Consider the following 27266-nt stretch of genomic DNA (forward strand, 5'->3'; position numbering starts at 1 on the left):
TCATTGAAGAAGGAAAAAAAAAAAAAGAAGTCCCAAATAGCCAATGAGCATAGAAAAGTTACTCAACGTTATTCGTTTTTAGGCAAATAACGGATCAGATGCTACTGTGGATCAGATGCTACTGTGTACTCACCAGAATGGCTGAAATTTTTTTTTTTTTTTTTTTTTGAGGCGGAGTCTCGCTCTGTCGCTCGGACTGGAGTGCAGTGGCCGGATCTCAGCTCACTGCAAGCTCCGCCTCCTGGGTTTACGCCATTCTCCTGCCTCAGCCTCCTGAGTAGCTGGGACTACAGGCACCCACCACCTCGCCCGGCTAGTTTTTGTATTTTTAGTAGAGACGGGGTTTCACCGTGTTAGCCAGGATGGTCTCGATCTCCTGACCTCGTGATCCGCCCGTCTCGGCCTCCCAAAGTGCTGGGATTACAGGCTTGAGCCACCGTGCCCGGCCTGGCTGAAATTTTAAAGACAGACAAATAAATAATAATCCCAAGTGTTAGTGAAGCTGTGGAGTAACTGGAACTCTTATACACTGTAGGAAGGAAGTAAATACTGTACAACCATTTGGAAACTGACAGCATTTACCAAAGCTAAACGTACAGGCACTCTGAGGCTGAGCTCTTCTGTTCTTAGAGAAATGACTGCATAAATGAATCATCATCCAAAAGATAAGCTTATCACAAGTTTACTCATAGTATTTAAAAACTAAAAACAGCCCAAACATTCATCAGCTGTTGGATAAATTGTACAGTGGGTATTCATTCAGTGGAATTCTCCTTAGCCATATAAAAGAATAAACTACCAATGTAACACTGTGGGTGATTCTCACACAGACAACACAGAGTGAAATAAGCCAGTCTCAGGAGAAGACATCGTGTATGGTTCCATTTACACAAAGCTGAAGAACAGGTAAAAGCAATTGATGATGCTGGGCTTAAGAATGGACTCTCTTTGGTGATACTGATGGTATTGTTGAGGAAGGAATGTGAGGGAGCCCACTGGGGACTGACCGTGGTTTGTATCTTGATCTGAGTGGTGGTTACGTGGTATATGCGTTGGTAAAAATGGAGTGAGCTGTCTACTAGTGCTCTTTATTGTCGATATATTATACTTCAGTTAAAAAGCTGATTCGGAATTTCATAATGGGTTGATCAAGCTGATATCCAAACACGATGATCACTCTTAAAACCGTAAAACAAGGGACAACCAGATATTTTTGGCTTGCTTCCTAATGAAAGTATACTTTAAGTATCCTTGTATAAATAAATAAATCTTGAATTCTTATCAAGCCCTGGAACTACCTACCAATTTACAGGAAATACAGAGTTAGAAAGCAGCATGTTGAATGATACCACAGAGATGTGATGAATGAGAAAAATCTAGGATGTGGGACTCTCTACAGGACATATGACCTTGTTTCCTCAACAAATAAATTCCCAAGAAAAAAGAGAGAGCAAAGAGGAGCTCACAGATTAAAATAAATTTGCAAGACATACCAACCAAATCCAATCTGTGGCCTTTGCTTAAATGTGGATTTTTTAAAAAGCAGCTGAAAGAAACAATGTGGGAAATTGCAACACAGACTAGAAATGTGATTATTTTAAAACAGTAATGTTTGTTATTTTAGGTATGATACTTATACTATGTTTAAAAATAAAAAGGTCCCATGGCCGGCCACAGTGGCTCACACCTGTAATCCCAGCACTTTGGGAGGCTGAGGTGGGCGGATCACGAGGTCAGGAGATGGAGACCATCCTGGCTAACACGGTGAAACTCCGTCTCTACTAAAAAAAAAAATACAAAAAAAAATTAGCCGAGTGTGGTGGCGGCGCCTGTAGTCCCAGCTGCATGGGAGGCTGAGGCAGGAGAATGGCATGAACCCAGGAGGCAGAGCTTGCAGTGAGCCGAGATCTCTCCACTGCACTCCAGCCTGGGCGACAGAGTGAGACTCTGTCTCAAAAAAAAAAAAGGTCCCTTACTTCCTTGAGGAAAGAGGGACTGCAGAGTTGGTGCAGGAATAGTGCGGAATGAGCCTGGACCATCATGCGGTTGCAGAAAGTAAAGAAAGAAGAAAGGTTGGGGGCTTGTCAGAAAAGAACAAAAGAGCTATCCTGTTGGAGCTGTCACTGGCCAAAGCTGAAACAATGTGAACAAAATCAGTATTAGTCCCATCGGATTTTAGCTGATAGAATAACATTGTTATGTATAAGCTCACACTGAAATAAATCATAAAATAAATAAGCAAATAAATAATTTAATGAGGAAAAAGAGACAGCTCTTTCTTAGGGTAGAATCTTCAAAGAGAGGGAAACAAGAAATCACCATTAGGCAGACACCACCGTGATAATTGTTACAGACAAGATCCACCAACGGATGCTCAAATCAGTGGGCGAGAAACCAGATATTTGCATAGTCCCAAATATCTTCCCCCCAGATATTTATTGACTGCAAAGACAAAGATGATAACTTTATAGTGAGAAAATCTGGTGGACACCGTCTTAACAAGTGAGCAAGTGAACATCACCAGTAATAAGACAGAGGAAGGAACATCCTGAACCCCTGGGAGGAGGTAACATCCCCTCTCTGGTTTTCTTGCCGAAGTGCACGGCCTTGTTTCCAGCCATGAGAAGACATGAGACAAACCCAAATGAAGGGATGGTCTACATGTTGCAGTTTGGGATGACTTCTCAGATTGTGGCTGGGGTTGACAGCTACTTTCTACTTCTGTATTCTACATTCTTTATATTCTACAAAATCGCTGATCAGAGCTCTTCAAAAGTGTTAGGTCAGGAAACACAAGGAAAGACTGAGGAAGTGTTACTGACTGAAGGAAGCTAAGGGGATAGGACAGCTACATCCACGATTGGATCCTGGACCAGAAAAAGGACATTCGTGGAGGAACTAGTGAGATGTGGCTACAGTCTGTGGTTTAGTTAATAGTATTGTCCCAGCATCACGTTCTTGGTTTGCATAATGTGCTGTGGACATGTGAGGTGTTCACATCAGGGAAGCTGGATATGCATTCCCTATGCAATTTTTACAGCATTTCTGCACATCTAAAATGGGTTCGGAGTAAAAAGTTTTCTGTAAAAATTGCCTCTGTTTTATAGATAAATAATGAAATGCTAATGGATGTTTTGTTGTTGTTGTTTTTGAGATGGAGTCTCACTCTGTTACCCAGGCTGGAGTGCAGTAGCACAATCTGGGCTCACTGCAAGCTCTGCCTCCTGGGTTCACGCCATTGTCCTGGCTCAGCCTCCCAAATAGCTGGGACTACAGGTGCCCGCCACCACGTGTGGCTAATTTTTTGTATTTTTTAAGTAGAGACGGTGTTTCACCGTGTTAGCCAGGATGGTCTTGATCTCCTGACCTCATGATCCGCCTGCCTCGGACTCCCAAAGTGCTGGGATTACAGGCGTGAGCCACCGCGCCCGGCCACTAATGGATATTTTTAAAGGCCAGATACGTCTTTGAACATAACCCATACTTGTCACACCAATTTTCCTGGCAGACCCTAAGTAAGGTTCACTGAAAATTTTCTACCTGGGCCCTTATCGATGAAGTGCTGTATCAGAGAATGTGACCAGGGCTGAGCGGAGCTGGGAAAGGCTCTCAGTCAGGTGACCTGTGGCCAGACATTGCGGATGGCTTGCTCTGTTTGCTTGAATTAAAAGCATCTGCCCAGGTAGGCGGTCCCTCAGTCTCAGAGCCCTTCGTTGTTACTGGTTGGCCAGGGTTTAAACAGCTCGTTTCCACAGGTGTTTGCGAGATGCAGTGTAAAGTGCAGCCATCTGATCTCTTTCATGACAGGAATGGGGGAGGCCGCAGTGGGACGTTCTGCGCCATCAGCATTGTGTGTGAGATGCTCCGGCACCAGAGAACCGTGGATGTCTTCCACGCTGTGAAGACACTGAGGAACAACAAGCCCAACATGGTCGACCTCCTGGTAAGACACCCCCTCTGAGCTGTTCCATGAGACACTCCATTAGCATTAGAATCCACGCCAGCTCCCAGACTCGCGGGGAGACTGATGCGTAGAGGAAGAGACTCATTTTCAAAATCACAATGTAATCACTTTGCATGTAGGGCTTTTTTCCTTTCTTGTTCTCCCTCTTCCTCTCTTTGTTCTTTACAAGGAGACTTTGTCTCCAGCTCATTCGAAATACGGAAATAGCTGAAACTCACAAGTGAGCATCCTTATTAACTTCCCTCCCTGGCAGTGCCTTCCACGTGGCTAAGCACTTAGTCTTCACAGAGAAGAAATAATCATAGTACGTGAAATGCCAGATTTTCAAATTATATATTTTATAAATAGCTTAATCGCCTAATATTTATCAAAGCTGTGAATTTTAGTTTGACATCCAGAATATTGCATTTAATTATGGTGGCCATATCTGAGAAAAGGATTAAAGGAGATGAGAAACAGAGGACAATGTGCAATTATTTTCTTAAGAGTATTTTATGGAATCTCTTTTTATGTGGAGCGGTTGAAATGCCAACCACTGTGACTCTAGAATAGTTTAAAGGAAGAAGCTTTTAGATTAGGTTTTTGCACTTCTCTGTGAGCGGAGGAAGGATCTGAAGGAAACAGCAGGACTAATCCAAGGTTGGAAAATGGCTTGGGGGCAGGAGAGGGAGAAAGGTGGCCGATGCGACAAGCTCCAAAGCCAGTGTTCCCAGGTCCACAGCGTCACAGCACTGGGGTTAATGTTAAAAATTAAAGGGACTTAAGAGGGAGTTGAGAGTCAAGCTGAATTGGAGAAAGTAGCCGTGGTCCCCATGCAGTTTAAGAAGTCATAACAGCAGTGCTACGGGCTGGCTAATAGTAGTGACCAATGACAACGAGCTCCCAAACGTGTCCCGCTCAGCACGAACCACTCTCCAGGGCATCCGCTTTGCCCAGATACATGTCTCGTGCCTGAGGAGCTGCTCCATTTCCAAGAAGCATGGCTGCTGGTCGGGGAATTTGGCACACCTGGTTGGCCCCATCAGCTGGTAGCATGTTAGCTTCTACAAGGGGCAGAAAGGAGCGTGCTCCCCAGACTCCAGCTCCCTTCCTCCCTACCCTACAGGGAGCCCATGGAAACCCAAATTCTAGTCTCAACTCTGCTACTAATTCTAGTGAGGTGACCCCAACACATTAGTCTTGTCATTTAGGTGTCCTTAAGCACATCACTTAACTCCTCTAGGTTGTAGTTTTGTAAACTAGGGATACCATTAGCTCATTGAGGTCCCCAGCATGCAGAGAGATGTGAAAGTGTTTTGGAAATTGCAAAGGGGAGAGGTGGTCGTAGAGAGTGTAGGAGTCCGCCAGGCGTGATGCCGTCAGCGGCCTGGCAGAAGGGCTTTAAGTGCCCTGGACATAGTAACGGATTTCCTGTGGGTTGTTGAAAGGCTGGTGTGGGGCTTCACTAGTACCGTCTCCCTCCCTGCATCACCGCCTGAATGGTAAAGAGTTCTACCACCATGGAATTCCCAGTCTTCCAGGATGGAGGCAGTTGAGCAAAGAGTGGCCATGCTGTCGGTGGAGGCCTGAGTTTGGACCGGCAGAGGATAGAAACAAATGCATGAATGAAATATTCTGACTGTGGCTTCATGCAGTAATCTCACTAATTCAGGGTCAGGTATGCAGCCTGGAGACTCTGGCTGGTACTTGGGCACAGCTGACCTTGATAAAAAAAAATGTCACCTCCTTCTCACTGCAGCCTGAATTAAGCAGATCATTAGAAACAGGCCCTTGCAGGCCTTTCCTCTAATGGCTCCGGCCGCAGCTTTCATCACTCACCAGGTTTTATGGGCAGGAGTGATGGGGCTTTTACCGAATCAGTGGTGCACGCTGGAGGACGGGGGTGATTTTTCATGAAATAAATGGAGGCTTCGGTGGCTGAACCAGAAGGGAGCTTGCGGTCCCAGCCCACGATTCTATAACAACTTAGGACTTTGTGTAGTTATGTGTGACCCTAATGGAGAAGATGGGATTTCTGGGTGCCCAGACCAAAGGTCAGCACCAGTTGGAGGATAAGGTCAGGGTCTGAGAAATGTAGGAAAGTTTCGCAATTTCTGGAGAAAACTGTGTGACATATCTGTCACGGTGGCTGTCAGGGTATTAGATAATATCAGGTGACAGAGGAAAAAAGTCACCGTGCTCTTTTCAGTGGGTTTGAAGCTTCCGGAACTGAATAGGACCTGTTGTCATTTGGTTTTGCCTGTAAATACGACTTCTGTTTGGTTTGATGTTGATACCTGTATATGTTGGCCGAGAGAATTAAATTAGCTTAGGTCAGGGTGATAAAGTCTGGTACAGTTTTATTGGGCCTCACAGGCCATCTGAGGCCCGAGTGTGTCCTAAGCACAAAATGTTGCTCCAGCAGCTGAAAAGGGCAGTGTCCTGAGTCTACTTAGCTGCGTCTTCAGAGGATGATGAGCATGCGCCAGACAGCCCTGGGGGCGCTTCCAAGCATCTGGAGAGGCAGGCTGGGGTGCAATAGAGGGACCCTCACCCTGGCCCCACCAGGTCTTATACATCACGTGTGCGGCTGCATCCCTCATGGTCCCTTCCATTCAGAACAGGCAAATGCTGCCACTCTATCCTCCCTGCCAGGGCAGGTGAGCGCACAGAGGGACGCTGTGTCTCTCACCATCTCTCTTTGCAGCTCTGATTTTTCTAAATTGCTTCTGAGTGGGAAGATTCATTGGTTCGTGCTGAAGCATGGCACTCTCCAGGGAGATCCAGAAAGCCTAAAGATGTACTTCTGCAAATTTTTAGCTTTGGGGGCTCTGGAGAAAAGCCAGTGGATTGCCAGGAGGCATAGTTTCTAATACAAGACTAGATTTTTTTTTGTATCCAGCAGGGGCAGCTGCATTTTTCCTGAACCCTTTTTTTGCCCTGCTTCTAAGTTATCCATCTCTTCAACCAGCCTCAAGTCCCCATCAAAGAACTGGGTCCCAGGAGGGTGGACAAGGACAGCACAGCCTGCGATTCCCCACGACTCGCCTAGTTAGATTCAGAATGGGTCCTGGCACCTGAGCTCCTTTGAAGCCACTCCGGCTGCAGGAAAGTGGCTGCTTCAGGACGGCAGCTCCCTTTTTTGCCTTCTTTAATGGCTTTTGAAGTTCCCAGATTCTGTTTTAACATAGAAATGGTCTTTGAGGGCAGATCTTGCCTAGAGAAACACAGTATCTCCTGCGAGGTGGTGGGAACTTTGGAAGACTCCGCTGCACAGCCTAGTGCACTGCCCAGGAAATGAACAACTGGCAAATGCCTTGGGCAGGGCTGACAAAGCTGCCTCTGCAGGTGATTACACACTTTAATATGGAGTGCAGTGGCGTGATGATAGCTCAAACCCCTGGGCTCAAGCCATCCTCCCACCTCAGCCTCCCAAGTAGCTGGGACTAAAGGGGCATGCCACCATGCCTGACTGGTTTTTTATTTTTATGTCTTTAGAGATGGAGTCTTGCTATTTTTCCCAGGCTGGTCTCAAACTCCTGGCCTGAAGCAGTCCTCCTGCCTCAGCCTCTCAAAATGCTGGGATTACAGGCATGAGCCACGGTGCCTGGCCTGGCATCTTATCTTAGTTCCATGCCATTCTGCACGTATTTCTCAGCCTCTGTTCTATGTGCACATCACTGAGCATGATGCAAGAGAAGTAGAAGATATGGTCTCTCCCACATGGAGCTTAGAACTCACTGGAGATGCAGAAGTCCTCCCTGAACCTCAGTTTTCTCATCTGTAAAGTGGGAATAAGAATATTAAGCCTGGCCAATGGCGGTGGCTCACCAGCACTTAGGGAGGCCAAAGTGGGCGGATCACCTGAGATCAGGAGTTTCAGACCAGCCTGGCCAACCAATATGGTGAAACCCCATCTTTACTAAAAATATAAAAATTAGCCAGGGCATGGTGGCAGGCACCTGTAAACCCAGATATTTGGGAGGCTGAGGCGGGAGAATCACTTGAACTCAGAGGCAGAGGTTGCAGTGAGCTGAGATCGCACCATTGCACTCCAGCCTGGATGACAGAGCAAGACTCCTTCTCAAAAAAAAAAAAAAAAAAGTATATTAATTCAGTCACAAAAGGCCACATATTCTATGATTCCTTGTCTGAAATGTTCAAAGCAGACAAATCCCTGAGACAGAAAGTAGAGTAGTGGTTACTGAGGGCTGGGGGAGAGGGAGATGGGGTGACCGCCAATAGGCGCAGGGTTTCTCTCTGAGGCGATGGGAATGTTTCAGACTTAGATGGTGTACAACTCTAAATATACTGAAAACCACTGAACTGTGTCAAAATACAAAATTACAACACATTTAATTTGAAGATCTAATTGGCTTGTATAAGTGACCCTAGAATCAGGCAAGATGTCATTCTGTCGAATAGAACGAGTGTTCCAAGGAGCTGAGCAGAGGAGGCTGCTTTCTGGGCAGAAAAGGGCTTGCGAAAGCAGAGGCGGGGAACACAACGCAGACTGGCAGTTTCGAACTTCCTTCCATTACAGGATTAAAACAGAGGGGCTTCTTTATCATGGCAGCTCAGCAACGCCGGGCTGCTTCTGACTGGTGTCTGCGCTTCTCCTGACGGTCGGAAAGCTGCCCTGTTTCAAAGTTCAGTTGGATGGCTGCGTGGCACCTAGCACGAGGAACTCTATTCTGGTTTGGTCTAGTCTGTCAGGGCCTCATCCAAACAGTGGCCTCCCATGAATTTTATTTAACAACTGTATCCCTTAAAGGGGCCAATTTTATGGTATGTGAATTATATCTCCACAAAGCTGTTGTTTTTTAAAAAGTAACATCAGAAACAACAAAAAAGAATACTATTGGTAGAAGGCAAAAAAGAATACTATTGGTAGAAGGGCTTTTCTGTTTAGGGAACTCGTCCAGAGAGTTACATTGTTACACTCAGTCATCTTCACAAAAGCTGGGGGAGGTGCTGCCGCTGCACCCCCTTTACAAAGAAGTGCAGCATTTCCTCATTCGTGCAAGCCAAATCCGGACCCCAATCCCTCCTCCCAGCTCCAAGCCTGCTGATGTTCAGCCACCCCAAAAGGAGCCCCCCCAAACTGTCTCCCAGCCTGGAGGCTGGACACCAGCGGGGCTCTCGGGGTTCATGATGGGTGGAGAAGGCAAGGGAAACAAACTGACAACTAAAAACCATTAGCATTAGACGAAAATTCCAAATACAGTGTAGCCGGATATGCAGTCCCACCCCGCCTGGGAGTCTGAAAGGGAGGGGCCCGTAGGAAGGTGATGGTCATAACCCCCCCCCCCACCCCCGGGTTGATTTGTTACTGAGTTGCCGGGAGAAATCCAGGAGAAAGGGTGGTAAAGCAGTGCGTGCTCTCGCACCGGGAGAAAGAGGGCACAGGTAAGTGTAGGGGACTTGGGAACAGAGCAGAGCTCAATCAGTGTGCGTGCTAGCTTCATCTCAGACCAGGTGTAACGGGAACAGCCCCGTCCAGCCCCACATGCCTTGTAAGATTCAGAAAAGAACGTGTCCCTCGTGGTTCTCAGGCCTGGCTGCCCATTGAAGTCACCTGGGAGCTTTAGAGCGCTTCTCATCCCTGGGCCCACCCGGAGACTGATTCGATTGGTCAGAGGCCTGGCTGCAGCAGCCGAGTGTTAAAAGACCCCGTGAGTCTCTCAGCCTAGCTTAAGAACCGTGTCTGCTCTAGACGCGCTTTCAGCCCAGGCTGCGCATGAGAATCCGCCCCTCCGCCTGCCACTCCCGGGGGAGCTTTCAGAAATACCAGTGCCCCAGCCCACTTCAGCCAGAGGCTCTGGGATGGAGCCCCCGCCAGGCAGGATGGACCTGCCACAGGGCTGAGAAAGTTGGTTTGGAGGGTCCCCGGGCCTTTCCCTTCCCTGCAGTGCCACTGCGGCGGTGCGGCGTGTTCACAGCTCGCTGCCTGTCCCCCTCCATCCCACTTATTCCAGAGCCAGCCCCATCCCGATCTGCGCATCTGCTGCGCAGGTCCAAGTTGCCCTCTCTGTAACTGAGAGCGGACCCTGCAGACTCAGCCTCACCTCCCCTTTAGTAAGCCAGCAGTGGACTCACCTACAAAATGCAATGTGGTGTGGGGCCTACAACTCTCCCCCTTGTGCCACCACCTGGTGTGTATAGGCTGTCCCTCAGTAGCTCTCACTGTGAAATTTGCAGCCAGTTTAACAGGCTGTGCACGTGTGTGTGCACATGTTGGCGTGGTGAGTGCAGGAGCTGGGTGGGAATCAGAGGTGAGCTAGGGTCCCCCATCCACACTCCAGGCACCTTGAATCCACCCACAGTCAGTCTTCCTGCACTCTTGAGGAAGGTTTGTAATAATTTTTGCTAATACCCCATTCCCTCTCCCTATCCCCAGATTCCACTTGCCCAGCCCGCACCCTACACTCAGCACCAGCCGAGCGCCTGGCTCGCAGGAGTTGCCCAGTGAGCATTTGCTGAGTGACTGAGCATTCTTCTCTGCAGCCAGACCCGATTCCAACCTGAGCCACCCTTTGCTGTCCTCTCCAACCTAGGGGAGGTTGTGGCTGTGCTCAGCAGGGCCTCAATAAGGAACTGGGCATGGATTCTGCAAGGGGCTCTGGTGAAGAAAGTTCTACTTATATATTTTAAAGATAGAGTTGAAAGGAATGAGCCATTCATCATTCCAGGGACATGCTGCTGTCTCGCTGAGCAGGGATGTGAATTTATTCGTCTCCTTGGCACAGAGTGACCGGCCGCAGCCTGGCTGGGAACACTGAACTGCAGGATCCCACCACAGTAACAGGGCCCACCCCGCCCTCCTGGCAGAGCATCACTCAGTAGAATTTTTCCAGCCCAAAGTATCTGTCAGTACAGGGTCCAGCCAAAATTGTGGAGCTTGCCTTACTTTCAAAAGCAACCAGGTCAGCGGTGGAGGCTATTCTCTCTGAATCTTTGGAGGCCATTGACGTGCTGTTCGAAGTGCCCATGCTGGCCGCCAGCCTGAGTTCCTTAGACACAGGGAGCCTGCGCAGACAACGACAGGGCTCAGGCCCCTGATGGAGGCCCCCAACGTCGCCCACTGGTGTGCTGGCCTCGTGATGCCCTCACCAAGCGAGCCAGTGGCTTTTAACAGCCAACCTCAATGTCCAGCTCCCTTGCAGATTTTGCTTTCTCCCACTCATAGGTCCAGGAAGTCTGATCAGGAGCGAGGCCAGTGTCAGGGGCCTTGGTGAGGAATAGCAGCAGGTCGCCCTGCTTGTGGTCTGACCCAAGGATGTGAGGAGGACCAGGCCAGGCGCCCACCTGAGTCCTTCTCAGGGCACCTCCTCATGCCTGAAGCCAGCTAATGTCGCCCAAATTGGAGCACTCAGGACCAAGGCATAAACGTTCCTTTTTCCCCTGCAGCACAGGGATGGCTCATGTGGCTTAATTATACTGTTCAAAAGCAAGTGAGCTGAGAGAGGAAACTGCAGAAGACAGGCCTGTACCTGGTGATCAGATGTAATCGGTTTCCAGTGTCAGAAGATTCAGGCATTTACCCAGGTGCTGGGGGGAGGGGGCACAGCGATTTATGGTCTTCCTTCTCCTTCCCGTTATTTTTCTGATTCAGAAACCAGTCATCACAGAATCTATGGGGACTGGCCGCTTGCTCAGGAAGGATAAGGTGGGAGAGGGAGAATTCATTTTGAAAACTACAGTCATGCCTGAGACAGGGCAGCTTCGGTGACTTCCAAGCAAGCAGCTCCTTCGAAGCGAAGCCCAAAATCCCTCCTGAGTTTCCAGCCTGTGTTGTGGCCTGAGGGCCACAGCCACGTCTCCCCACTAGGTGCATTTTAATATGTTAAAAGGATGGCTCTGAGTAGGCACTGAAGTGAATTGCACAGTTAGGCTTGTATAAAATCATTTTTATGCGGTAAGGGATTGGACCATGTAGATTTCCATTACAAAAAAAATTGTTCCTGTGATTCACAGAAGCAGAGAAATGACAGGATCTCTTCATAGCCAACATGTCAGCCTGGTGATCTGACAACGTGGCCTTTTGGAATTTTGAAATTCAAATTATCTCTTTTAAATATTTTGAAAATAAAAGTATCAAATTCTGAAATAATAAATACTAGAATATGAATCAGAAATCTGATTTGCCTAGGGCAAGTAATAATTTTTTCCAGTTAAAAAGTTAAAAAAAACTTCTATCTTTATTGGCATTTCATTGTGTATGGAAAAAGTGGTCTGTTTAAGGGAAATGACAGGCTAGTAAAATATTTGTTATTTGCACCAGGAGATAATTTAAGGAACACCTTCTCATATGTCATCAGACTTACTTTAAAGGCAAACCAAGTCCTAAAGTTCTAAATTGAGAACGCTGGAAGGGAACCTTAAGTGTGATGCAACCCCCTGTTTTATGACCAGAGGGGATGGAGTAGCCAGGATCTCGGGGGTGGTTAATAGGACCTGAGGCTCCTGGTCAGTGTGGAGCATCATGACTGTCCAGAAAGCAGAGAACAACTGGATTCATGTTTTCCTGTGTCAGAGTCCGCCCAGTTCCAGTCCCACCTGAGCCCTTGATAGACATTAAAGGTAGGATTCACATCATGGAATAAGCATTTTTCTACTAGCGATTTTTTTAATAAGGCTTTATTGGAATATGATATGTACACCATAACGTTTCCACTTTTACATGGAAACAATAGACACTGGGAACTCCAAAAGCAGGGAGGAGAGGTTGAAAAATTACCTATTGGGTATAACGTTCAGTTGTAGTCAGTTTCCAGTGTTTTGCATTCCTACCAGCTGTGTAATGCACTATGAACATTCATTTGAGGGGATGAATACCCTAGAAGCCATTACATGTATAATACCTGTGTAACAAACAAGCACATGTACCCCAAATAAAAAAAAATCCCTTTAAAGTATGTCATTCACTGGTTTTCAGTGTATTCACAGAGTTATGCAACCATCGCCACAATCCAAGTGTTTAACATTTCCATCACCCCCTTAGTCCCCCCAAAGAAATCCTAGACCTACTTGTAGGCACTCCCCGTTACTCACTTCCAGGCTCTGGCAACCACCCGTCGGCTTCCGGTCTTTATAAATTTGCATATGCTGGGCGTTTCATGGAAAAGGAGTGTGTGCCCTTTCAAATCTGATGTCTTTCACTCAGCAGATTCATCCATGCTTCAATTCATCCACGTTGTAGCATGTATTAGTACTTCATTCCTTTTCATAGCCAAGTAATATTCCACTTTATGGCTATACTGCATTTTACTGATGTACATTTCAGTTGTTTGGTTGGCTGTTGGGAATAATGCTCTATGAACATTTGTTTACAAAGTTTTTGTGTAGACGTACGTTTTCAGTTTCCTCAGTTGCATACCTAGTAGTAGAATTGCTAGGTCATTTGGGAATTCTGTGGTTAACCTTTTGAGGAGCTGTCAGACAGTTTTCCAAAGTGGCTGCGCCGTTTGACATTCCGTCCAGCTGTGTGTGAGGGTCCGCTTTCTCCACGCTCTCGCTAACACCTGTGATTTTCTTGCCACTGATGTTAATCTCGTGGCACTGTCAGTGATTGAAATGATCTCCTTGTTCTCTGTCTTTGCCTCTGGATCGTGACCTCCCAGAGGACTGACTGTGTCATAAAACCCCCAGTCTCTAGCAGTACGTGTGTATTGAGTTGGATCATGTGCTGCTTGTCTTCATGTGAACATGCGGCCGACTTTGACTCTCAGCTGTGTCAGTTCTGAGCTAGAGACTGTTACATTATACAAAGAGGGATAAACTATGGCCCTTGTCCTCAAACAAATAGGTTGGACTACTAGGGTATTTACAGAACAGTGTAGGTGAAGAAAAGGAAACTTCAGTGACAAATTAGGAGGCACTTAAGAAATACTGGACATTTTCAATTAATTTGGCAGAATGAAAAATAATAGATGCATTTCCTTGGTTGTGGCTGTGATGGGTAGAGACAGTGGTGCTGAGCCTCGCTCGCGCGTGTGGAAGCTTGTCTCCTCCAGAAGCAGAAGAGAGCCTTCCAGTTGCGGAGGCCCTCTCCGGGGCCGGGCTCCTGCCAGGTGGCAGGCAGAGGCTTCCTCAAGCCCTGTGTCCCTCTGCTGGGTTCAGAGCCCACTCCCAGGCATGGTTCTGTCAGCACACTCCATGCATACAGGTGCAGAATGCTCTTCCCGGCCACCCGAGACCACACCTCAGCCAAGACCTTGTGCAGGCCTTGCTCGGGCCAAGGTACGTGATCCAGGAAAGCTGAACTCAAGAAAAATGAATCCAATGCTGGGTGTGGTGGCTGATGCTGATAGTCCCAGCTAATCAGGAGGCTGAGGTGGGAGGATTGCCTGAGCCCAGGAGTTCGAGGCTGCGATGAGCCATGATTGTGCCACTGCACTCCAGCTTGAGTGACAAAGGGCCCTGTTTCCTTAAAAAATAAAAAAAAAGAAAGAAAGATAGGAGGAAGAAATAAATTCCCTGCCTGATGAAGAACTGGTCTGTGGGTGCCAGAGGATCTCGAACATTTCCCCTTCTGTACCTTTCCTCGTCCTGTTACTCTGCCTGGAAGGCCTGTTTTAAGTAACCGGTGAGGATGGCCATATACTAGATCCAAACTAGGCACTTTGAGAGTGAAAGAGGATTATGCCAAGACAACAGGCAGATGCCAGGACCGTCCAGGGCAAACCAAGGCTGCTTCCACACTCCGTGCCTCAGTTCCATCCTCTGGGGAGGGTGCTGTCCACCTACTTCCCACTGCCATCTTCCCTAAGAAGACCTGCCCTCCCCTGAGCCCCCCGCACAGGATAGGGACCGTTCCGTCTCATGTGTTGTCATTGGGTGACCTGTCTCCTCCTCCTCACTGGATCATGGATTTCTCAAAATCAGGGACCAGGTCAAGGGGCTTGGTATTCAGGAGGTGCTGATGAAATTCTCATGAGATTGAGGAATTCCTACAGACTGAAAGTCAAAGGTAAAACTGGATCACACGTGAGGCCTCGTCTAGGCACCAAGGGCCTTGTGAGAGATGGCACGAAGGCATTTCCTCAAGCACGCGTTACCTTTTCTTCTATCCCTGACCCTCCTGCACGAAGCTCAGTATGTTGATATCCTGGAAATCTCGTGTGTGGACAAACATATTTAGAGTTGCCAGTGTCCAGAACCTTCCGGGAATTCTAGACAGCACAGGTAGCAAAATACCTTTCACCCAGCGTTGTGGGGAGCGTCTCCAAACAGTGAATGTCTCTGGAGTTCAGAACCGTGACTTTCTGATTCGTTGCTAATTCAAATGCTTCCCAGATTGATGTCTTCCCATTAAGACCCTACTCTACGGTAATTGCTTTACTAGGAACAGCGCTGAGATATTCTTGAGCTGACACTTTCCCCTCCTGTTTTCCAGGATCAGTACAAGTTCTGCTACGAGGTGGCCCTGGAATACTTGAATTCTGGCTGATGGCGTAAACAGCTCTGCAAACAATCCCTTTCATACCACAAAGCCAAGACGTTCCATGGTATTTGTGCAGAAGAGATGAAGACTTCTCAATATGCTTATTTTGCTTTGCATAATTGGCTCTTTTTAAGAGCCCAGGAAAGTGTTTCTAAAACTGCTTGCACTGCCCAATCCCAGTAATGCTGCTGCCTGACAGAAACACACACAGCCACAGTCGCCAGATCCCGTACTCCTTGCCACCGGCTTCCTAGAGCAGCGTAGACATCTGGTAAACTGAAGAGCACAACTATATTCTTATGAAGGAATTTGTACCTTTGGGGTATTATTTTGTGGCCCGTGACCCTCGTTGTTGTTACAGCTGAGTGTATGTTTTTGTTCTGTGGAGAATGCTGTCTGGCGTTATGATAATATATTATTTTAGGTAATATTTGTACTTTAACATGTTGCAAAATATATGCTTATGTAGCTTTCCAGGACTAACAGATAAATGTGTAATGAACAAAGACATGTTGTATGAGTCGTCGTTTCTATCAGATTTGTATTGTTTCCAAGGGAAAAGCTTGGGGGAGGACTCAGTTCACAAAATGCAAAACTCGACGATCGGATTCACGGACCTAGAGCTTTTCCATGTGTTTATATTGTAAATATTTGTGATTTCATCAAATTATTTATTCATTAAAAGAAATTTTTGTGAAGCACAGTGAGTGACAGTCATTTTTCTTAAGGCCTGGAAACAATTTTCTGTATGATGTTACTTTATGTGAATTCTCAACTCAATAAATGATGACCCGTAAGCAGCCGTGGCGTGTTCCTGGTGTCCCAGCGCACAGGCGGTGGAGGCCGCACCCGTCACGCCAGCGCACAGGGGAGAGAGCGTGGCTGGGGCCTGTTTGTCGGAGCAGGTAGCATAGAGTTTTTTGAGAGAGTGTTCATCAGTGAGAGCACTGGGCCCGTCACAGTGGCCTGCCCTGGTGCCGAGGAGGCTCAGCCATGAACCTGCGCCGTAGGGCATGAGCCCTGACCCTGTGGGGCAGCCAGGCCAGGGGCCATGGCGGGGACTTGCTGACTGGAGCATCCTCTTCCTTTCTCTGTTTCCCCTCAGTCTGCAGGGGATAATACCTCTCTTCTCTATGCCTCAGGCCAACCTAAGACTTGCTGAGAGAACAGTTTTTAAAGGGTTAGAGAATCAGAGTGCATTTAAGGACACCGAGCTGAACCACTTCCCACCAGAAGGGAAAGATGGCCACACATGGAGAGATCAGCGGTGCTCCTGCTCCGCGCCACCCCGGCTCTGGCCACTGGCACAGAAGGCAGGTGCACGGTGGCCTTGCAGCTTGCCTTTAGCTTGGGTTTTAGGCTGTGTTAATGATTGCCAAGAGCTGACGGAGCCCAAGCTCTGTCGAACACCTCTTGTGAGCCAGACGCCATGCAGAGCACCTTCCCATGTGGTAGCGCATGCTCCCAAAACACGAGCCAGGTACGACTACGAAACTCACCTGACAGGTGAAGAAACTCAAGCTAGAAAAGACTGAGTCACCTGTCCAAAGTCACACTGGCTGGCAAGTGCCAGAAGCCTCCAGAGCCCATGGGAGGTGGAGGGCAGCACCCTCACTGCGGCAGAGGAGCAGAGTCCACTAGTGCCAAGACAGGGACTGGCCTGCCACCCCCTGTGGAACGTGGAGAGGCTGGAGGGCACTGTTGCTGCCTGCTCTGGGGATCTTGGTGAACAAAGACTTCAAGGGCAGAGGTTGCCTTCCAAGAGGACTGACCCGGACATCTGCATGTTAGACCTTTACTGCTTCGCTGTACCCTGAGCAATCGATATGCCCCAGTTGGTGTCAGTTTCTCTAGATCCCTCCTTTAAACTGGGCGGCTGGGACTCTGCAGCAGACCTTCGAGTCTGCTCAGTGCCTCACATGCAGACTCCTCCTGGAGGATGGCCCCTCGCCATCCCACCCAGTTCTCTTTGCTAAGCTCCTACAAGACTAGCAGGCTGCTATTTTTGTCTGTCCCTCTTCCAAATGATTTCTCCAGGATATAGGAATAGGGATGAAGATATATGGACCGCTATACCTTCTGTGGGTGAGTTTCTCCCTGACCAGGGGAGTGTGGTGAAGCCCTTGGCCCTCCCTGATGGTGGCACGGCTCTGGGCTCCAGTCCCTCAGCCTGGGCAAAAAGACAGCTCATCTGAGCATGGCGAGGAAGTGATCTGAGATGCGCGAGTCTAATCACCCAGCCACTTCTCAATCGTTCCCTGTGTCATCATACCCCAGTCTCACATTGGAGCCACTTGTTTTCAATCTCTTGGATTTTTATCTTTCCTTCACTTATTTCACCTTTTAATGGAAATAGTGGCAGAAAAAAAGGCACAGGCATTTGGTGGCTTTTTCAGATTTCCCACGAGGCCTCGCAGCGTGATTGAGACCTGTTATTTCCAGCACACAGAGAAAGTTTCTGCCCCTCGCAAGCAAGAGAAGCCACCCTCTTGGCTCAGAGGCCTTCCCTGTCTTCTCGCGGTGCCCTGGCTTCCCCTCTGTTGTGGCATCCGGAACCCCCCACACACTTCAAAGCCTGTGACTGCTCTGGCATCTGATGGTCCTGCCTCCGACTGCCTGGCACAGTCCTCCTCAACGTCAGCTTCACAACAGCCCCTCGTGATGCTTTTGTAACATGTCAGCACAGCAAGACTGAGGTGCGTTTCCAGAATTCCATTCTCTGTATATTTCCAGGTGAGGTGTGCTGCAGGGGTCATTTGGTTAAGACATAGAGGCAGAAGGGAAACAGCAGCCATGTTGTGTCTATACTCAGAAGGTAGAGCAGCTGTGGGCCCCACAGGTGAATAACAACAGTGTGAGCTCACCCAGCTCTTTCCTAAGGGCCCTCCCACCTCTGCTCACTGGGTCAAAACTCATGCCTGCATTATTAGATTTCGTTAAAGTATCCTACTGCCAGGACTAAAATGTGCATTAGTTACCTTCTGCTGAATAACAAATTGTCCCCAAAGTTGGAAACTTAACAATGAACATTTATTATCTCACACCATTTCTTTGGGTCAGAAGTTCAGAAATGATTTAGTTGGATGATTCTGGCTGGAAGATAGCTCATGAGGTGGCCATCAGAATGGGTCAGGGCCGAGCTTGACTGGAGCTGAAAATAAACACTCACGGGCCTGGCAAAGTGTGACTGGCTGTTGATGGGAGGCCTCTGTTTCCCCCGATGTGGGCCTGTCCACAGCTGCTTAACTGTCTGTCCCCACAGCATAATACTGGCTTCTCCCAGGGGTTCACAAAGGACCAAGGCAGAAGCCACAATTTCTGATACGATCTAGCCTTGGAAATCATATACTGTCATTGCCACAATATCCTATAGTTTCAAAAGTCAGTCCTATTCACTATGGGAGGGGGCTGCACAAATACCAGGGCATGGGGATCACTGGAGCCATCTGGGAGGTTGGCCACAACCTGCTGGCCAGCTTCAGACCTCCCACGTCAGCCAGCACCTCAGCATCTGCAGGCTGGTTGGCTGGAGCATAGCAAATCTCATCCCTGGAACGTCTGGCTTGCCAGTCAAAGCTCCTCCCACATACCATCCCCTCTGTCCTGCTGTGCATGTTCATCCTGCCATCTTCTACTGCGGACGGCGCTCCAAGTCTTCGGTAGTGTGCCCTAAGGAAACTTTACTCCATTGTACATCAACTTGATTAACACAGGCTTGACTAACGAGGCCCTTTCCCTAAACTCCATGGAAATGCCCCCTCTGAAACTTTCTCAAATAGAGGTAAATCATTCTTTCATGTCTCAAAAAAGATTTAATCAATTTCAACAACCACCCTCATACTCCACTTGAGCGGATGGCCACACCCTCAGCCTGTCCCCTTGAACTGCCTGACCTCTGAAATCTTGAATAAACATGCCAAATTCTGACTCCAACCTCTTCAACTGCTAGCTTTCTCTTTGCCTTATTCTTTTATTCTTGTTCTTTGTAGCTATGAAAACCCCTAGTCCAATCCTAAGTGCTGCACCCTTTCTTACCTTTTCCACAGAACAACCCAAGCCCCATGATGTATCACTTCAACCAGTTTTGCTAACACCCTCTCATGCCCTTGACACTTCATACTTCTATAATATCCACTCTACAAATGGTTAATCTTAGAGAAACTCTTCCAGGACTTTTAATCTCAGACAAACTAGGGTAACGAAAACCAATTTACCCTCCTAAGTGTAAGAAATAACTGGGAAATATATATATATTTTAAAATGGTGTTCAAGATACTGGACATCAGGCAATGGAGGATAACGATCTCCAGGAAACAGGAAACAAATTGTGTGACTCCTAGGATTGCCCAGCTTATGGCCTGAGAGAACTTCTAGAACATGGGTGCAGGGAGGGGGGATCCAGGTGGAGCCACGTGGTTTCTCCTATTTGAGGAGATAAGGCTGAAAGTGAAACGGGCCAAAGTGGCGAACATCTGCAGGGCAGAGTATGAGACATAGAGCTAAGTAGAGAAAGAGTTCTAAAGATCTCAGAGTGTCCCGCTCAAGTCTTTAGCTAAGTACTGATCACAACAAGCTTGTAAGGACATTACAAAAAAAAAAAAACAACCAAAAAGATTAGAAGGAACAATACTCAGAGTTCACACAGGCCAGAATAGTTCCAACGACCCAAATTTGAACTTCAAGAGATGAAAACTACAAATCCTGAAAGATGTAGCAAGTGTAACTATGTTGTGGACTATACTAACCATCTGTTTCCTAATTTGTTGGTGAATGAGCTCATTCTCAAACAGAAGCAAAGATCTAAGGAAAAAAGGTTCAAATTGGACCACTCAGTGAGTAGCACCAATGGCCACAGGTGGTGAATATCTCAAGATTTGTTGGGAACTGACCAAGATAACCTTGATTTGGCCAATATCAACCTCATGTTGGAGTTACTAGTGCAGAAGAAGAAACACCTGGAAGCAGAATCACATACAGCCCACCTACAGAATCTTATACAATTCCTCAAGATTGCAAGAAGAAATAGGAGAGAACAACGGGGACAGTTCCAGAAGGAGCTAAGTGTTCTGGAAGAGGATATTAAAAGAGTGGAAGAAATGAGTGGCTTATACTCTCCTGTCAGTGAGGATAGCACAGAGCCTCAACTTGAAGCTCCTCTTGCATCACACAGTAGCGTTGTGGATTCCACAGGATATAGCCAACATCCAGGTTTCAGTGGCAGTTCTTAGACAAAGAAACAGCCTTGACATAACAGCACATTAGCGTCAAAATGAAAATGGTCCACTGCTCATTTTGAAGACCTGGAGCAGTGTTACTTTTCTACAAGGATGTCTCACGTCTCAGATGATAGTCGAACTGCCAGCCAATTGGATGAATTTCAGAAATGCTTGTCCAAGGTTACTCAGTATAAATCAGTACAAACTTTAACCACATGATCATACCCTGGTGATCTCTATAATGATTCCAGGATAGTCTCTGGTATTGAATTTGACCAGGATTGTGACTATTTTGCAATTGCTGAGGTTACAATGAAGATTAAAGTCTACGAATATGGCACAGTCATCCAGGATGCAGTGGATATTCATTAGCATGAATGAAATGACCTCAATTCCAAAATCAGCTGTATCAGTTGGAGTAGTTACCATAAGAACCTGTTAGCTAGCAGTGATTATGAAGGCATTGTTATCCTATGGGATGGATTCACAGGACAGAGGTCAAAGGTCTAACAGGAGCATGAGAAGAGGTGTGGAAGTGTTTAATTTGATGGACCCTAAACTCCTTGCTTTGAGTTCTGATGATGTAAAAGTGAAACTGTGATCTACTGGTCTAGACAACTCAGTGGCAAGCATTGCAGCAAAGGCTGATGTGTGCTGTGTTAAATTCAGCCTCTCTTCTAGATGCCATTTGGCTTTTGGCTGTGCGGATCACTGTGTCCACTACTCTGATCTTCGTAACACTAAACAGCCAATCATGGTATTCAAAGGACACTGAAAAGCAGTCTCTTGTGCAAAGTTTGTGAGTGGTGAGGCTAACACTGTGGAACGTGGGGAAACTGTACTGCCCACATTGCTTCAAGGGTCATATTAATGAAAAAAACTTTGTAGGCCTTGCTTCCCATGGAGATTATATAGCTTGTGGAAGTGAGAACAACTCTCTCAACCTGTACTATAAAGGACTTTCTAAGACTTTGCTAACTTTTAAGTTTGATACAGTCAAAAGTGTTCTGGACAAAGGCTGAAAAGAAGATGATACGAATGAATTTGTTAGTGCCGCACGCTGGAGGGCACAACCAGATGCAGAGTTCAATGTGCAGATTGCTGCTAATAGTGAGGGTACAATTAAGGTGCTAGAATTGGTATGAAGGGTTAACTCAAGTCCAATTGTGCTTGACTCTGCTGAAATACATCTGCACCTGACAATGAGAGAAGAAACAGAAAATGTCATACGATGTCTCTCCCCAAAGTCATTATGGGTTCTGGATTTGTTCTGAGTATTTTTTCTTTTTCTCTTTTTCCTCCTCTGTGACCTTTGGGACATGGGGAATACCCAGTGAACTCTCCACCATCAGTGTCACTCCACAGACATTGCTACTGTTGGTGTTGTGGTTGTGGTTATCTAATTTGTGTGATAGGGAAACACATTCTTTTACATAAAAATAAATAGCAAAAAAGTTTATTGAGCCACAAATAAATAAATGTATATATATATTACTTTTTTCTTGTTTAAATATTTTTAAAAGATAATTTTTACATAAAACTAATGTATGTCAGTTATAACATATGCAGAAGTAAAAGGTTTAACAACAATAGCTGGGAGAGGAAAAATTGAAGTATTCTGCAATAAGATTCTTCTACTATACATGAAGTATAATATCACTAGAAGGTAGACAGTGTTAGGTTTAAGACGTACACATATACCCTAGAGCAACCACTATAATAACACAGCAAAGAGTTATGGTTACTAAGCCAACAAAAAAGATTAAATGGAATCTAAAAGAGACTCAATTAATCCAAAAGAAGGCAGAAAAAGAGGGAAAATGGAATAAAGAACAGATGGGACAAACAGAAAACAAAGAGCAAGATGGTAGATTTAAACTTAACTATATCAATAATCACATTAAAATGTAAATGGGCTAAACACCCCAATTAAAAGTCAGAGACTGTGAGATTGAATAAAAAGAAAGATCCAGCTATATGCTGCCTACCAGAAACCCACTTTAAACATTAAAAAAAAACAACAAATAAAGAAACACAGCCAGCTGCTTTCTTCAATACACCAAGCTGCTGAGAGCAGCAAGGAAAAAAAATTACACAAATGAGTATCTTATTGCCGCTGTAAATTCATGGTATCCATCTTTCCTTTTGCACTCCTCATGGCCAGTAATCTGAGGTTCCTCCACACTCAGGCTCCCTATGCTATAACAATGGCTTTCTTCCCTACTCCACAGGAAAAATAAGCTGTTCACCCTCACACCTGTTATGTTTCCACACCCATCCTCACCCCATTTTTGCAAAATTTGGAGAAACTAATCATTTCCCTCCTTCAAAAGACAAGTCTTAAGAGCAGGAATGGTCTCTGAGGCCCCACAGGGGCGGGAGGTGCGGGTTGCTTCCTCTCCCCGAGGAGGTCCTTCTCACTGCCTCTGCATTTCACACCCCATTTCCCCAGGGGCTTGATCAGAGAACCTAAGCATTCTCAGACAACCTCCTAAATATCTCATAGATCCATTCTGATCTCTCTAATTCCACTGGCAAGGTGCTTCCAAGCCTCATTTATTTGGTCTCTACCTGACCAGCAAACTCTTCTCCTACTACTTGATCCTGTTCCTCCAATCCACCCACCGGTCTGTACCCAGACTGATCCTTCGGAAGGCCAAATGTGAGCCTGTCACTCTTCCCTACTTCCCACTCTGCTTTCCCATTGCCTTTGAGACAAACCTCTGGCTCTTCAGCCAGCCTCACGTGGCCCAGTCACCTCATCCAGCCTCCCCGCTCCTAAGGGCCATAGTCCTCCTTCAGGTCCTCTGCATCTCAGCTCTTTCTCATCTCAACACACTGGCATATGCTCTGCCCTCAGCCTTGAAAGCAACTCCACCCTCTCTCCATCTCCTCCCCATACCCGTCTTCCAGCTTTAGTGGCATGACTTCTTCCACAAATACAGGGGATGCAAGTTTCACTTTCAAAGTTTTCTTCCAGTCAACTCACATCTGACTCCAGCCCTATCATGCCAGGCTTGAGGAAAATTAGCTCTCCGTCTTTCCTGAGGCTTTACTCTACCCTACCCTCCAAATTTTACAGAATCTTGGGGTCTCATGCGGGAAGCCCCCAGCATCCAGTCAGTGTTCATCAGTCTGCCTCTGTCTGTGATTGCCTGGAAACCCCTGTCCAGTCCGTGTGGTCATGGGACCTGCAGGCTCCACTGTTTCCTGGAGCTGCCTGGACCACAGGACACTGGGGAAGGTGGGACAGCCGGGTGGCCAGAGCCCTGCCCTCTGTGCACACCACCCAGACAGCCTCCCTGGGGTCCTGCCACCTCCTGGGTTTGCAACGACAGATGGCTGCATAGTTGGCTCATTCTCTCTCCACAGTCCTGAGACATTGTTTCTCTTTTGTGCAGCTTCTCTCAGTCTCTCTCCCTCCCGCTTGGGGACACCTGTAACAACTACTTGCGTGTGCTCTCCTCCCACCAGCAAAGGTCCTGGAAGCTAAGACTCAGAAAGCCTCACTTCCCGCTTCCAGGGGGAAAGGGAAATGATAACAGGAAACACCAACTCAGAAAGGTATCCCGCCTCATTCTGGAGAGCCTTCCCTGGCCCTGCAGGCTATGCTCACTGATCTGTCTCGCAGGACTCTTCTCCCTCCTTTCTAACGCTCAGTGTCCCCGTATCCACACGTTCAATGTCTGAGTCACCCACCAGACTGGAAGCCCCATAGGGCCTGAAGCCTCACACGGTGCCTGCCACTTTGTGTTTATTAGTACTGGTAGAATAAGTGGATGAAGGCAGGAGTCAACAAACAGTAGACTTGCTAGCCCTTTGTATGCACAGGCAAAACCTATATACTTGGAGAATCTGTTCTGGGGTTTGACAAACTCTGAAACACCCAGAAAAAAAAAAATACTTGCTCTTTCTTGAGAAACTGCTGTAAAGTCCAGGCTACAAAGGAAAAAGGAATTGGACATTGTCTTGGTCCTGATAGAAAAAATTGTGGAAAGCCAAAGGAAAGGTACCTGTTTTAAAGGAAGGGAGCTTAACATGCAGGCAAACATCAGACAACATGTCATTGTCACTTGTTTTTATTCTAGCTAATGGCATTTAACTGGCTGCGGTGATACAGTGTCTCAGCCCCGGATGACACACACTCTGTAAAGGGAAGTCTGAAGTGTGGGAGCAACCAGTGCACAGTCTATTGTGTCCCACATCAGAATAACAACTCTTACCTCCTCTCCAGCGCTCGCGCTTAGGGGAGTGGTGGTGGTTTCAAACTAGGTCCACAGATTCTGTGCTGAACCTCCCTGCAAGAGGTGGAGCCTAATTCCTATCTTCTTGAATATGGGCTGACTGAGTGACTGAGTTGTAACAAGGAGGACAAAGTGGAATGAAGGTGTACAATTCCAGGACGAGGTCATGAGAAGGCACGGCGGTGAATGTCCCTTTGGAGAAGCCCCACAGATGAGGAACCGAGGCCTCCAACCAACAGCCAGCGAGGACCCAGCAGTCATAGACTGAGTGGGAAGTGGATCCTCCAGCCCAGGCAATCCAGTGACCGGAGCCCCCGTCTACACCTTGACTGCAAGCCCACGAGACACACTGCGCCAGAGCCACCCACCCAAACCATACTGACTCCCGGCTCTCCAAAACTGTGCCAGATCACTAATATTTGTTATTTTAAGCTGTGAAATTTTGAGGGTAATTCTGTACCTCTGACTTAGGCTCCAGTTCTGGCATCCATTAGGAGGTTCCAGAGAGAGGTACTTCCAACCTAGAAACTTAAAGGTGTAGGTCAAAGTTCCTTATAGTCCAGGTTCTGGAAACTTCTGCCCATGGAGTGTTTCCCCAAGTGTGGTACACAGGATGATTGTAGATGGTGCAAAGATGAGCGTTTATTTTCATAACACTTCTGAATTTCATTTACTATGGATTGGAAAAGTGCTGGTTTTCCACTTTGGAAAAGTGATGGATTTCTTAGTGTCTAAGGGGAATTTGTGCAGGGAAAGGAGTACTCACTAGTAACTGTAATTTAAGCATTGTACCAATTATTAATCTTTGGAATTTATTAGATAATTAGCATTCTTTGAGATATTAAATAATCAACATTGCCCCAAATATTTATACTTACTTACAACTAATAAATAAAAAATTATGAATTTAACAAAACAAATTTTCCCAATCAATAAAAACCTAGATTGCAAACTTAACCCAGCACTTTTAGGCATTTAATTAAAATCTCAATTCTAACATATTAACTTCCTTCAGTGTTCTAAGATCCTTCAAATGCAAACTGGTCCCACACACAAAAAATAGATTACAAAATTGATTAACACCCTTACTCCAAAAGCAGTTACGACAATGTGGATACCAAGGCTTTCATCAGTGTCCTTTTTTGATCCTCTTCTGCTTGTATATTTTCACTGTTGCATTCTTTCCATTGTCCTAAGATTTCAGTAACTATGAGTTCAGTAGCTCCTATTTTTCACCTTTCTGGAATTTCACAAATTTTACCACACTCCAAAGTAAGAGACTATTTTCTTGATCCCGCTGGGAGTTGGCAGGTCTCGTATGGGTGACCTGTTGATTTTTGGTCAGGACATGGTTATACAGACCAAGCAGATTCAAACCCGAGCTTGGTCATCAGGATGTTTCTTTTTATTACAAAGAAGCTGCATTGGTTTCCCCGGGACTTCTGTGTTCCTGTCTTCCTTAATGATGGTAACTTTGGAGACGCGGTGTCTTTCCCGGGAATGAAATGGTCTTTAAGTTTTGTATTTGACCTCTCCTTATTGTCCAATAATTATTTATTATTCTGGTCTATTAGCATAATTAGAAGCTTATGGGCATATGTCTTATTAGTATCTCTTTATAATTAGTAGAATTATCCGGATGTTTCCTCCTTTGAGAAAAGATGGAGTAAGTCTGGAGTTGGTTCATTCTTCTTTTAAGGACATTTGACTGCTTCGTTCTGCAGGAACGCATATTTGACTACTCTTTAATTGGTTACTGTGTGAGAGCAGCAAGGCTGACCAACAGCTGGGGCACTTTCCATCCGCCATCCACACGTTCCTGTTCATGGCACCGTTCCTTTTTATGCTGCGATGATTTTAACTGACTCACCAATGTCAGGTCACTCTTTCCTGCTCATGCTGGTCCATCCATGTGTCTGCTAAACAGACATGTGTTTACCAAAGAAACAAGACACCCATAGACAGCAGCACTTTTCCACTATTGAAAATAATAAGGATGAGGCATATTCTGTTAAACTCACTGTTTCTTTAAATCACTCCATTTTTAATACTTAATATTACCTGTCCTGACATTCTTTTCTTGCCCCCAAATACACCTGCAGGCTGTACAGGAAGCATAGCGCCTTCTGTTTCTGGGGAGGCCTCAGGAAGCTTCCAATCATGGTGGAAGGAGGCATCTCACATGGCAGGAGCAGAAGGAAGAGAGGTTGCAGGAGGCGCTGCACACTGTTAAACAACCAGGTCTCGTGAGAACTCACGCAGTATCACGAGACGGCACCAAGGGCACAGTGCTAAACCATTCACGAAGGATCCACCCCCGGGATCCAACCGCCTCCCACCTGGCCCCACCTCCCACACGGGGGATTACAATTCCACATGAGGTTTGGTGGAGACACAGAACCAGATCCTATCAACCC

The 27266-nt window shown here is 46.7% G+C and overlaps 1 protein-coding gene and 1 pseudogene across 1 annotated transcript in view; both read left to right on the forward strand.

The window, feature by feature from the left end:
• LOC105507886 (receptor-type tyrosine-protein phosphatase mu) overlaps nt 1-16090 on the forward strand; it is a 111754-nt gene extending 95664 nt beyond the window's left edge. Inside the window, exons 14-15 of the mRNA XM_011936598.1 lie at nt 3808-3943; nt 15342-16090. Of these exons, the coding sequence (XP_011791988.1) occupies nt 3808-3943; nt 15342-15395 (190 nt within the window). The 3' untranslated portion in view covers nt 15396-16090. The remainder of the gene's footprint in view (nt 1-3807; nt 3944-15341) is intronic.
• A 4024-nt stretch (nt 16091-20114) lies between these two features.
• LOC105507887 lies at nt 20115-21750 on the forward strand (annotated as a pseudogene).
• Nucleotides 21751-27266: the final 5516 nt, after the last annotated feature.

The sequence above is a fragment of the Colobus angolensis genome, unplaced genomic scaffold, assembly GCF_000951035.1.
Source record: "Colobus angolensis palliatus isolate OR3802 unplaced genomic scaffold, Cang.pa_1.0 Scaffold155, whole genome shotgun sequence".
NCBI lineage: Eukaryota > Metazoa > Chordata > Mammalia > Primates > Cercopithecidae > Colobus > Colobus angolensis.